Source organism: Leguminivora glycinivorella, chromosome 7 (assembly GCF_023078275.1).
Source record: "Leguminivora glycinivorella isolate SPB_JAAS2020 chromosome 7, LegGlyc_1.1, whole genome shotgun sequence".
NCBI classification, from domain to species: Eukaryota; Metazoa; Arthropoda; class Insecta; order Lepidoptera; family Tortricidae; genus Leguminivora; species Leguminivora glycinivorella.
In genome coordinates, this window is record NC_062977.1 from 17,223,171 (window position 1) to 17,237,419 (window position 14,249).

General features: G+C 36.5%; 1 protein-coding gene across 1 annotated transcript; it reads left to right on the top strand.

Moving 5' to 3' along the window:
- Positions 1-8,346: 8,346 nt before the first annotated feature.
- On the top strand, positions 8,347-14,144 carry LOC125228058. The gene is made up of 4 exons (XM_048132505.1): positions 8,347-8,382; positions 11,117-11,180; positions 12,045-12,101; positions 13,532-14,144. Exons 1-4 carry the CDS (start codon positions 8,347-8,349, stop codon positions 13,726-13,728), a joined length of 354 nt encoding a protein of 117 aa, XP_047988462.1. The 3' UTR covers positions 13,729-14,144.
- Positions 14,145-14,249: the final 105 nt, after the last annotated feature.

Here is a 14,249-nt window from a genome sequence, read left to right on the forward strand (position 1 = left end):
CCTCTTTGTTCGCCACAAAGGGACAACGATTGCGATAGCCTGCAGGGGTCTATTCGACTTGTCATATTATTAAGTCGACAATATGGCCACCTATGTGTTAAACCGAATAAATCACTGACGAGTGAGTTGGTTTGACTCCTGCAACCTTCTATTATACAAAATATTGCTGTTACCTATGTATCTATGTACAATCTACATTCGAGTTCGGAAAATAATCTTTTAAATAAAAATGTAGAATAACATTGTTGATTACCTATGTTTACGTGACTCATCGAGAAAGATCGCGAAAGAAATTATAACAAAAAAGGTTCTCCGTCGATTGAAGGTTAGCCAAATCGGAATGATGCAGCAAAAAACTGTCGCGTCACTTGTGTCACTACACGACTAACCAAGGTCACAAAACATTGTTACGGATATTTGCTTGCATACTTTGATGTGATATAAAATGTGTCTATAATGTTTATAAATTAGGTACACTGGATTTTCCCATTTGATGAATGCCCATTAAATGAATTCTCCTATGGATAAAATAGATTTGCCATCATATACCGTGGAGACTGTTTTAGGTTTGTATCTACAGGCAACCTTATTGGGAGTTATTGGGAATAAAACCGGCCAAAAGCGTGTCAGACCACTCTCAGTGTAGGGTTCCGTAGTTTCCCGTCCGTCCCAATTAGGCCCACTTGCACCAACCACAACTCAGGGTTAGTGGGCTGTCAACTGTCAAATTCCATATAAAATGGTGGGTTAACCCTGGGTCCCTACCCCGAAAAATCGCGCCATCTCTCGGAGACGGTTTAGAACAACTTTTCAAAAACTGTTCAAACCATCAAATTCAAATTAACCGAGTGAGTCACACAAATTATCCCGCGATATTTGGAGACATGCCAATAATATTATTAATACTTACAGGAAATTGAAGTAAATTGCAGTGAAATCTTGCAGAACACAACCGGCCACTGCGTCTTGCTGGGATGAATGGTGTCCGGTCGTTTCGCCCTCTAGTTAAATACTTATCGACTGTTTACAGACTTATCGGCCCGCGCGAATCAACCGGGTGAGTCATGCGAAATATCCCGATGCTATTTACAGATAAGTAAACTAAATAAATTATAAATAGCTGAGATAGGTACGTCATTTATTAAGTACGTAGGTCTTATAAATGCTAGGCGGTCTACCAGGAACGAAAAACGATTTTTTATGATCTGCTTCATGCAAGAAAGATATAGAAAAATCGTTCTTGCACATTTATTTTGGAGGAAATTCGTCACGAGTGCATTGGGGGTAAATTAAAACACGACCGAAGGGGCTGTGAAAAATGTTCCCTTCAGCCAGTAGGGAAAAAATATGATGACCAAGTTCATAGAAGTTCTGGAGATCCTTGGCTTAATTAGGTCTTTATTTAGCAATAAAGTTTGGCATCAGCACTATCAGCAGGCTATACGCGTTATATACTTACTCAAATTCCAAATCAATTAAGGTACAGCGGGGCAAATCTCGACTGGGAGGCAAATGTAACTGATCCATTTTTTCCATGTTTTACAATGTTTGCATTATTAAATAGAATGTCCACCGGTTATGTATGGTAGGCATGTTCAGTGGATACATGTAGAACAGTGTAATAATGGAAAAAATGGATTAGTTACAATTGCCTCCCAGTCGAGATTTGCCCCGCTATACCCTACAGAAGGTTTTGTGTAAGCGCCTTGTATAAGACGTCTGTGGACGACTGGTAGACCAAAGTATTGACTATGCTCAGCAGATCAGCACTATTTCACAGCGTGGCAATTCGGCCAGCCTTCTGCGTATCCTACCTAATTGTAAGGACCCAGGCCATTTTGTATTGTTTCGTATTTAATTTAAGTGTTAAGTGTTATACTGCCATCTAAAAGATGTTATGTTACCCAGCCATGGCGCGTCTTACTTGTTCCAACGCAACCACGTGCAAGCATAAGCAAATCGTATGTAGGACCGATATCCCGTACATTTAAGCCGCCATCTTTGAAATCCTTCCGATATCCGATATCAGATCGGATAATGTGAAAACGCACTATTTAAGATGTCCTCAGTGTAAGTTGCAATTTTATTGGCTTGTTAGTCTTTGCAATAGTCCAGATACCAGTCCTTCCTTATTTCAATCTAAAGGAACTTCTTTTAGATTGAAATTATCAAGGCATCAGGAATTTACAGATGCATAAACACACAGTCAGTCTAATCTAAAGTAAGTTATTATTATTATATACAATTAATCTGCAAAATATCGTTGTTTTCTTTTAATCTCAATTAATTAGAGCATTTGAAACGGCAAGTAGGTACCACAATTATACTAGGTACAGTCAGCAACAGAAAGTTATTCAGCTGATACTACTTTGGGCACTGACTGTAGACACTAAACCATGTTTACCGACAAACTCCTTAGAATTTAGAACTTGTTTTCGGAATGTTTTGTTAGCAATTGTTTTCTAAGAAGTGCTATATTATCCTCTTTTCATGAGTAAATCGATAAGGAACAGTCCTAGTTCCTACCTATAAGGGTATGATTAATCAGACAGGAAACATACATATATCTATGCAGTTTGCCGCATCATAAAGATAAGGATTTACAATACAGAATACAGATACTATTCCAACAGCCTAATAAACAAATGACAATCAAAGTGTCATAAGAACCAGTATATGTTGTTGGCAATGCTGCGCTTGATATCGCGTTGCACTGGTTATACCAATTAGGTACAGTCAACCAATTAGAATCCTAGGCCGCTCTAGAACCCTGTCGTATTGAAACCGTGCTTTACTTTGCTATTGCAGTCACTTTGACTTTTACTGTGAAAGGGTTCTACAGTGGCCTAGGTTTCAGATTGGTTGACTATACACATCAGTCAATACTTATGCTGTGTAAATATACTCGGAAGATATCGATGGGTTATAGGAATCGCGATAACCAATCTACGCAGTGTCTGCGTGCCTAGCCGAAATGACAAGAGTCAAAACTCTTGACGCCGACAGAAATGCAATCTGGCTCTGTCGCGTCAATACGAAAGAGCGATAGAGGTAGCTAGCAACTCAATGATATTATCGTTAGCGTTCGTGCATGTGGCTACGCATCCAGCTGAGTCAACTTATGAATTTGTAGCGTTCAAGGGTACGGCTCAAGAAAGAGACTGCGTGCGCAAAGAAATCCTATGACGTTGGTGCGGTATCCGTTGTAAACATTGTAAACATTTAAAAAACGTATTTAAAAAAAACTTTAAATATGTCGTTTTATCATTAGTCATTTATACGTTATCCTCATGACTTTTATATCGAATTTTATCACTTATCGTTTTGTCAGATGTCAAGTGGATAAATGATAAACGATAAGTGATAAAACCATAATACGCCGGCTGATCGTTGCTGTTGGTGCAATGAGTGTAGGTAGATTACACATGCGGATGTCAGCCATAAATAATTTAGTAACATCGAGAATAATTGCTTGTGTTGCGTATATTGTGTCACAATGCTGCCAATTTTATTTATCCACGTGGATAAAGCATCCGTCACGCTTTAGCAAGTATGTCAGTGTTGACAGATGTCTTATCCACGTGGATAAGTGATAAAATTAGGATCCAGTGTAGTGAGGGATTCGAAGTATTCAAGTTCAAGGTGAAATTTCTTTTACAGTGCATAATGGTAGTGTTACTTTTGGGCAAAGTAATTACTATTTTGTAGCTTATTGCTTATATAACAACTTATAATAGGTACAGCGGGGCAAATATCGACTGGGGGACAATTGTAACTGGTCCATTTTTTCCATTACTATTAAGTTGAGTTCCACATGTATCCACTAAGTAAATACGCGTGCGATGCAAACATTGTAAAACATGGAAAAAATGTATCAGTTGCAATGGTCCCCCAGTCGATATTGGTATAATTATGTATGTATGTACCAGGGATGTAACGGAGTTCTGCTTCTGCTTCCGTTACTGCGGAACTTCCGTTTTGTTTTACACATCCGCTTCTGTTCCGGTTCTGTTATTTTTCAAACGGAAGTTATAACGGATGTCGGAACCTAGCGCGACGGTGGGACATGAGCGGCGTACATCAAAGACCAACAGGTCTATACCTATCATTTGCTCATCTCTCCGCTTGCCACGTGCTGCGATACTAAACATTAATCGCTTCATTCCATTGCGCGCCAATATTTGTCCTGTCCACCTAGTTAGTAGCGAGTGAACAACTATTCAGTGGTGCAGGGCTTATCTACGATCCCCTTAGAAGCTCCCCTTAGATTTGTTTATTAAATACAGTTTACTTCTTTTACAATCACTCCATTTAATTTAAAAATTTAATTGTGTGCTAACAATTACACATATAATTTTTACTGGTTAGTTTTGGATTGTATTATACTACCTACGAGTAAGTTTTCTTTTCGTTTCTAAAACCTTTTACGGCATAATAAAGGTTTAAAAGGATTCTTATGTGATTTTTAGTGATTACCTAAACAACAAACAATCTTAAAGTTCAAGGTGATTTAAATTTTTGGATTGTAATGAATGATATACTTAAGATAAAATATCAGGTAACTTTTCTTTTCGTTTTTAAAACCTAAGTGGGCCTAAAGGCTGATTACAAACTGCTGATTACAGGCTGAACAGTAAACACCTAAAAGTTCTAGGTAATTTAATTAGTTTTGGTTTATGTTATACCTATGTGGTATTTTTTCATTTCGTTTTTAACATCTATAACTTCCGCTTCTGGTTCCGGTTCCGCTTCTGCTTCCGTTAAACTAAATTCAAAACTTCCGCTTCCGCTTCCGGTTCCGTTAAAACCACATCCGTTACATCCCTGGTATGTACGTACCTAAATTGATATGAAGAGATAATTAAAACAAGACATTATGTACAGAGAGAACAAAAATCAGTTTATTAAACCAAGTTACACATTCTCTTCTGATGTTGCAGATCCAAGGGTCTTATTCCGAGACGACATTTTAGTGAGTAATTAACGTCGTGTACACAAATCATTTTAGTTGATAAAGATTTGAATAAATTTTAGTTTCCGATCGAACATTTTATTGGTGTTTAGTAGTTTCAGTTTCAACTTTTGAACTCAACTGTCGAACCTTATGACTTTGTAAAACTCTTCATCTTATTTTACGATTTTGGATATACGTTCTTTATGAAATACGGTTGGTATAATATTTCATTTGCGAATCATAGTTTATTCGCCAAAAAAGAACGACTGGGATGTTATTCCTTCATTTCAATAGCAAATAATGAAACTATAGTCGAAAGTAAACGTTAGAATTCGGCAGATACCATACTATCGGACACTCAAATGAAGAATAAGGCCCTTGTCACACTGGCAAGCTTGAGTTACCACACTTCGCGGCAGGCACCGTTGTAGTACCTCTGCCCCTGGGGGCAATTGTCGGGCACCGTGATCATGTTGCCCAAACGAGTGGGCTCAGTGGAAGAAACTACCGGTGGTGTCATGGCAGCAATAGGGCTTATCTGTTACAAATCAAACACATTTTGCGATTATGCCTTATGTATAATGCTTTACTTGATTATATAATAATTATATCAAGGACGATATAATACGGGACAGACAAAGCCTATACAAAAAAGCGTACCCCTGAAATGTATTGGACTTTTAGGCTTAAAACTAGATGGCGCTGTTTCGCAGTCTGGAAGTGGCTAAAGTCTTATTTTCCCCAAATATATTTTTTGCGTATTTTTATTTTTTATAAGAACAAATGACATGCTTCTTTATTTTAATATCATGGTATCACGTCAATACACATAAAAAAAAACAATTTGTAGGCATCATCAGTGTAGTTATGATAGTATTTAATAGGTGGCGCTAAAAAATCGAGGTACGATTCATTGATTGTGGTTTCTAAATAAATTATCCTTGATTGTATCCGAACATTTAATCACGACTGTGTCTCATAAAGGGGTAAGCAGAGCACATGAAACTACTCAACTGTCAGTGCCACTCTTGGTAATTAAGGGGTTGAAAGAAAACAAAATTGTGACATAGGAGTGACAGGTTGTCAGCCTCTCGCCTAAGACGCCACAATCGACTTCTACGACACCCACGGTAAGAAAGGGGGTGGTAAATTGTTTATACCTACTGAGTAGCAAAATTATAATGGTAAGTAGGTAACATGTATTTTCTTCTAGGGTCAATGAGATTAGTCAGAGTCCGTGCTGCTAGGATAGGAAACTTCTTATGATGTAGACATAGTGTATAGAACTGTACATAATTAGGCATTATGCAAATATGCAATAATTACATAAATGAGCATTTTTTTTTTTTGCCACTTTTATGAAGTGTGATATTTTTGAAATAATAAAAAATAATATGCTATTTCTACTCAGAATTACTAGCTTTTTCAATCCTAGTAGTTAAAAAAATTGTCCCATACGATTTTTTCTTATTGTGTTACCATTTTCCGTACATGTTGTATGGGGTAACAAAAGAGGAAAGTAACAAAAATGTATGGAAATTCTGGGATACTTTTTGTCTCCCAGTGAGATTGAAAGTACTCGTGATTCTGAGTACAATTGACCTAAAATTCCCTAAATCAATCAAAATTTTTTTATTGGCAAAAAAAAAAGAAATGCTCAAATAAGTATTGCACATTAACCCATTATTCACAAACGTTCACTAAAGTTATCAACCCAATAAAGTTTGTTTTCCCCTCACTAGCTCAGAAACACGTGTTTTGTCCTTTAATACCAGCGGGTAAAAACGCATTTTATCCACCAGTGGGTAAAGTAATTTGACTTTGAATAAAGTCAGATTAACTGCTTTAAAATTGATAAAAGTAGGTGAATCTAGTAATAAAGATGATTTACCACCTGTGGAATACTGGAAGCAGTGATAAAATTTTTTGCGTTGTAGGCAAGTTCAGGATTCTAACTCGCTTCGCTCGTGGTTCAACTATAGAATCCTTTCACTTGCTCGTTTTTCAATTCCACACTCGGCGTTAAAATACAACTTTGCCCCCTTGTATAACAAATAACTATTGTCCCTTTCCTACACTATATTGGTGTGATAGAAAGGGCCAAATGAACTTTATTGGCTTGATAACTTTAGTGTTCGTTTATGAATAAGGAGGTTAGAAAATAAATCAACAATATTATATGTATGTACACTTACAATTGCCATAGCCAGCAGCATCACGAAGCTTATCAGTATGGAGCAACGCATTGTAGACTGAAATATAGAAAATATTACACATAATTTATTTGAATATAATTCATCATCATCTTTCTAGGGTTATCCCGGCATTTTCCGCGGCTCGTGGGAGCCTGGGGTCCGCTGTGACAACTAATCCCTAGATTTGGCGTAGGCACTAATTTTACGAAAGCGACTGCCATCTGACCTTCCAACCCAAAGGGACACTAGGCCTTATTGGAATTAGTCCGATTTCCTCACGATGTTTTCCTTCACCGAAAAGCGACTGGCAAATATCAAATGACATTTCGCACATAAGTTCCGAAAAACTCATTGGTACGAGCCGGGGTTCGAACCCGCGACCTCCGGATTGAAAGTCGCACGCTCTTACCGCTACGCCACCAGCGTTTTTTTTTTTTGCGCGAATATAATTATGATAATCAAATACTTAATACTCGTACATCTGCAGAAGTTGTAGAAACTTTACAAGTTTTACATTAAATCAACCTTCAAACTTTCAGAAATAGACCTTACTCCCAGTCTCCCATCTTAAATATGTATATCCAGAAAGTCCAGAAACCTACTTATAACATTGTAATGTTGCGGATGATCGGACATTAATGATGCCATGATGGGACATTAAGCCCTTATTGATTAAATTGATATCAAAAAATTAAATGTGAAATAAATAAAATAAAAAAACGTTTTAAGTAAGTGCCATTTTTATAGTCTTATCAAAAAGAGTAAAAATTAAAAAATGGCAACATTCTAGTGTCATCCGTTTCAAATCGATATGTGTGAGAAAACGGGACGACAGTACAATGTTGCCACTTTTTAAATTCTACTCTTTTTTGACAAACTATACAAATGGCAATTAAATTGTAAGTGAAAATAGTCATCAAAAAAAAAAATTTCACATTTTACCTTAATTTTGACTTAAAATAAAAACAAGAAAATTTTTTTTTTATATAAATACTTACAGTTATTTCTTTGCTTTTGCAAGAAACGATGCAGTTCTAGTTGTTTTCCTGGTATTTATATCAAAATCTAGACACACTTATTAACTTTAGCGATTTTTTTATCTCAAAGTTTGGATAATTTAGTTTCATGGTCATTAGCGTTATTGTTAAAATTAATACATACATAAAACTTTACAACTTTTTTTAATGAAGGTAAATAATGACTATAATGAGCGAGTATGTACCTGAACAGCTGGTATGTTATTTAGACATATTCATATTTAATAAAATTACCTAATTATTACTAGATTCACCTACTTTTATCAATTTTAAAGCAGTTAATTTGACTTTATTCAAGGTCAAATTACTTTACCCACTAGTGGATTAAATACGTTTTTACCCGCTAGGATTAAAGGACAAAACACGTGTTTCCGAGCTAGTGAGGGGAAAATAATATTACATGAATAAAGAATTTGCGTAAAAAATAAAGACTTAACGATACCTATAAACCATGGACGTTAAAGCTGAGTTTAGAACAGCAATATATTGCTGCAAGTTTTGAGACGCAACTATAGGTAAGAGTGAGTGGCAAATATCTGCATCTCTTTCTTGCATATACTTCTGTCTCAAAACTTCTTGCTCGTCTAAATTCAGCTTAACACTTCAATGCAAGACCTTGACAATGATCATTGATCATCTTCTTGATTTGTTCAAATTTGAGTTTGGACATGTTGTCAATAGAGTTAAAAATATATTATGCATAATATACATCACTATACATTTAAGGATTAAATCGATAAAAAAATTAATTAGTCACCCGGTATATTTGAGTGTGGGTTATAAGGCGTCTGCTAATGATAATCTCCTAAACGTAACATTCAATAGTTATTTGTTTTACAAGGGGGCAAAGTAGTTGTTTAACCGCACGTGCCAATATTGATACCTGAGCAAGCGAAAGATTCCAATATTGAACCGCGAGCGTAGCGAGTAGCGAGTGGTTCAAAAAGTGGAATCTTGAGCGTTGCGAGGGTATCAAGGCACGAAGGTTAAACAAACTTTGCCACCGAGTGAAACACAAAATTTTTCACCACACCAACACGAACAAAATACTGACTATAAAACATCAAAATAAATCAAATTCATCAATTTATTCAATATTTTTGATTCAAAATCATCATTTATAGGGTAAAATCTAGCAGACATATTAAGACATCGGGTTAAAATTTGCATGAAATTACTTTGCCCCCTTGTGGATAAAATGCAATTTTGCTATCTGTTTTCGAATAGCAAAGAATGCCTTTACCAGTTGGTGTGGTGAAAAAACTTTTGCCACCCTCTACGTTAGAAGTATGGTCAAATTGGTCATATTGGTCATCAAACTTTAAATGTACAGCTATCATATTCCATTTAGAAAATATCTTCAAAAGACGCATTTACTCTACCAGACGCAAATATCCCGGGTGACTTACTAATAATGTAGATCTACACCGTGTTTCTTTTTTAGGGTTCCGTAGTCAACTAGGAACCCTTATAGTTTCGCCATGTCTGTCTGTCCGTCCGTCCGTCCGTCCGTCCGCGGATAATCTCAGTAACCGTTAGCACTAGAAAGCTGAAATTTGGTACCAATACGTATATCAATCACGCCATCAAAGTGCAAAAATAAAAAATGGAAAAAAATATTTATTAGGGTACCCCCCTACATGTAAAGTGAGGGCTGATATTTTTTTTCATTCCAACCCCAACGTGTGATATATTGTTGGATAGGTATTTAAAAATGAATAAGGGTTTACTAAGATCGTCTTTTGATAATATTAATATTTTCGGAAATAATCGCTCCCAAAGGAAAAAAAAGTGCGTCCCCCCCCCCCTCTATCTTTTGAACCACAAGTTTAAAAAATATGAAAAAATCACAAAAGTAGAACTTAATAAAGACTTTCTAGGAAAATTATTTTGAACTTGATAGGTTCAGTAGTTTTTGAGAAAATTACGGAAAACTACGGAACCCTACATTGAGCGTGGCCCGACACGCTCTTGGCCGGTTTTTTGTTTTTTCCGTCACGTCGTTAAGTTCATTGTCAGGAACCACCCGGTAGGTATATCATTTCATTTTTAGTTAAATTAAAAAATATTTTTTCAGTACAGATAGTGTTCTTTTTACGCACTAGTGCGAGAAGTGGTTCATTATATACCAGGTCAAAACTTCGGATGCTCATCTGTACTGAAAAACGTCGTACGATACACGTGCGAAAAGGAAATTCGTAACTCGTGTCGATTTAAAACACTCCCTTCGGTCGTGTTTTAATTTATCTCCACTCGTTTCGAACTTCCTTTTTTACGCACTTGTATCGTAGTGTGGGAGATCCCTAAGAATAACATATATGTTAGTGTGAAGTATCTGACGGCACTTGTTATAATAAACAATACTAGAAAGTTAAAAAAGCCCGTACTAAACTTATTGAGTCGTTCAATTTATTTTTTGAATAACTCGATAACAGTAATGGTTTAAGACACTAGTTTCTTAGAGAAATTAATTGTAATTGACGTAAAGGACCCTCCCTTAAAGTTAAAGGAAATCAATAAAATAAATAAAAATAAATAAATAAATAAATATTGGGGACACCTTACCTACACAGATCAACTTAGCCCCAAACTAAGCAAAGCTTGTACTATGGGTGCTAAGCGACGATATACATACATACTTAAATAGATAAATACATACTTATATACATAGAAAACATCCATGACTCAGGAACAAATATCTGTGCTCATCACACAAATAAATGCCCTTACCGGGATTAGAACCTATTATTATACAACATGTTTTTATGGTCCTGACCATAAAAACATGTTGTATAATAATAGGTTATCAAAAATAGAATATAGCAGGATAATCGTGTAGAATCAATAATACACGGATACATGACACTTGACCATGCTGTAATGTAGTACATGTATCGATTATAGCCGATTTATAAGTGTGACAAAAGAAGGGTATAAATAATAAGGTGGTTGAACATGATTTCATTTGTTTCCAGTGGCAAAAAAGAAGCTCTCGTAAGTACCCGTACCCTGTTTCTGTATAACAATTATTAACTTTTCAGATATCGTAGCAAAATAAAATAAAAAATCTCTAGGTATTTTGTCTCGCACCAGATGAAGCAAATAAAAATTGAAAACATACTAGTCCAAATCATAACCACGAAAATTTTGTTGAAGGAATTGTGTGCCATCGGTGGCCTAAATTTTACGCATTGTCGATTCTGCCCCCTTGTGGTTTAAATTAGAAACATAAGCAGGGGACTCCTATGCTGCCCGCTATTGCCCGGTTTCCTTATTAACCCGAATCACAGAATATATAATAGTACAAGTACGAAGGCCCACTACTTTGATGTTCACGAAATGCCGCCTTTTTAAATGCCTACAAAATTCTTACAAAGAAACGAGCCGCACGTGCGCAGCGTCGGACGCTAGGGTTGCCTATGGATTAAAAATAATTAATACTCAGACAAAATGTTATGCTATTATATTCAAGTCTTGGGTACTTTCTAGGTATATACAGTATTTATACATTTTTGTTTAAGTCACAAGCCTTATTGAACTTTTGCGTGGGACATAAATGACACAATTAATAGTTAGATCGATAAGATTGTCCTATTTTATTCATGATGTTTAAATTAACTAAGCATTATTAGCCATTCCACACGCGGATATCGCATATGAACTTATGAAAAACTAGCGACGCATAGTAACAATAGAAAGTGCTAACGTGCGTTTTGTGAGAATGCGCGCCACCCCTGATTAGGCCGCGAACTCGCGGCCGCCCCCATGTACTTGTAGCGCGGCGATGGAATCGCAGAGTGAGCCGCCCCTGCCCGAATGTAATATCATACTTACTTGTAAATTATTATTTTTTTACAGAGAACTATGCATTGCTTCAAACTGATAAGCTTCATGATGCTACTAGTTATCACTATTGTAAGTAACTACTACCTATCTAATTAGTTACTACTTATTTACTATATTTTGTAGTTTGTATAAAAGTGAAGAATGCGAATTTATATCCCTTCCAGTGAATCTTTGAGTAAAAAATTATAGGAAAGAAATATTTAAAGACACATTAGGACATGTAAATTACTTATCCCCTTATTCATTAACATTTAGTTAAGTTAACAAACCGATTAAAATTACTTGTCCCTTTCCATCATCGATCGATACGTTGAAAAGAGGCAAACGATTATTAGCGACTTAACTTTAGTAGACATTTATGGATAAAGAGGTTAGGGCCACTTGCACCAACAAAAATGGTGGTTTAACCCGAGGGTTAACCCACCATTTTATATGGAATTTGACAGATGACAGCCCACTAACCCTGAGTTAAGTGGTTGCTGCAAGTGGGTCTTAGTGTTTAATTTATATTTCCTTCCTTAACCTCGTAAGTCCTGGTGTTTTGAACTCTAAGGGTCACTTACGCCACTAAAGGTTAACCCACCATTTTATATGGAACTAGCGACCCGCCCCGGCTTCGCACGGGTACTATACCTACATGTAAACCTTCCTCTAGAATCACTCTATCTATTAAAAAAAATCGCATCAAAATTCGTTGCGTAGTTTTAAAGATTTAAGCATACATAGGGATATAGGGACAGAGAAAGCGACTTTGTTTTATACTATGTAGTGATTTGACAGTTGACAGCCCACTAACCTTGAGTTAAGCGGATGGTGCAAGTGGCCCTTATATAAATAAAAGAATGTTCTAAATTCAAAATCGAAAAAAAGCCTGGAACTCACGAGGTTAAAATAATTGTTTGCTTAAATTTCAAAGTCTCCTTCATATACAGAGTGGGGCCTGTAACAAAGGCGAAGAATTAAACTGTAGGCTATTCTCCTTATACTGATCAACATTTGTTCAGTGACTTTTAAAAATTATGATGTTTTTAAATTTTTAATTTTTCATACAAAATAAATATTAGCTTCAATGTACGCCATTATTGTTGTCATTGACGTTGTCTGTCACACTTTAGACTTAACAGAATTCGCAATACATTACCTCTTAGAAAAAACTTTCAAGGGTGATAAAAATCAAAATACAAGTTATTTTTAAAAGTCGCCGAACAAATGTTGATCAGTATAAGGAGAATAGCCTAGAGTTCCATTTTTCGCCTTTGTTACAGGCCCCACTCTGTATTTGATCGTCAGTGTCCGAGATGTGCCTGCGTTACTGACGATCAAATATATGAAAGACGCGCGTTTTAAGCTCGTGTAGGTGAACGCGTACCATGCTTGTATGAGTGAGATATGACAGGTCGACTGGGTCGACTGTTCGCGTTTTTGACATGCTGCACTTTCAGCGGGGAGCGGGAGTGGCCATACTGTACGTTAGTACTCTTTATTATACTGTGACGCAGGGCTTGAATGCTGGCGGGAATGCTCAACAAGTGGGGTCCCGGACTCCAATCTACGCACTGGCATGATATACGTGCCAGACAACTGCCCGGAACGTCACATCATGGACGCGTACGGGGTCTGCCGAGAACCATGGTGTGAAACCGGCGAGGTAAACTGCAAAGAGCCCGTACCGAAGAGGATCGTCATCGGTCGCTGAGCCGTCTGGGTTCAAGCTAATATGGCTCAACACTATAAAATGTGCAACGTTGAGTAAATTAATTGGCTAAACAATTAAAGTCCTTGACTGTACAGGTGCCGTTTTCATTTCAAATACACCCTTGTTAATATTATGGTAGTCTGTGGATGGTAAAGATTCCCACTTTGTCGCTTCTAGTTATTAAGTTGTACATAGACAGATTGAGGAGAGATGGCAAAATTGGCCAAAAATCTATATACATACTTACCTAAGTAATATTGTGAGTGTGTTTACTAAAACGTCCGACTTTGTCGGTTACCATTAAGGCGAGATTTACTTTTAGGTATCTTTATATGAATAAACTGACTAAGCGGCTTTATAGCAATCGACAAAGTGGATCGTGTTTTCCGTACACACTAAAGATATTATAGACTAAACCAACCAAACAACCTGTGACTTTTATTGCAACGCGCAACGCTTAAATGGCTATTATAAGCGTATCAAACTTTAAAGTAAATCTTACAATAGGCAAGTAAATATCT

Coding starts and splice junctions, on each gene's coding strand:
- LOC125228058 (XM_048132505.1), top strand. CDS start 8,347: ATGACTATAATGAGCGAGTATGTACCTGAACAGCTG. Junction 11,181..12,044: donor GTGGCAAAAAAGAAGCTCTC/GTAAGTACCCGT, acceptor ATTTTTTTACAG/AGAACTATGCATTGCTTCAA. Junction 12,102..13,531: donor TGCTACTAGTTATCACTATT/GTAAGTAACTAC, acceptor ACTGTGACGCAG/GGCTTGAATGCTGGCGGGAA.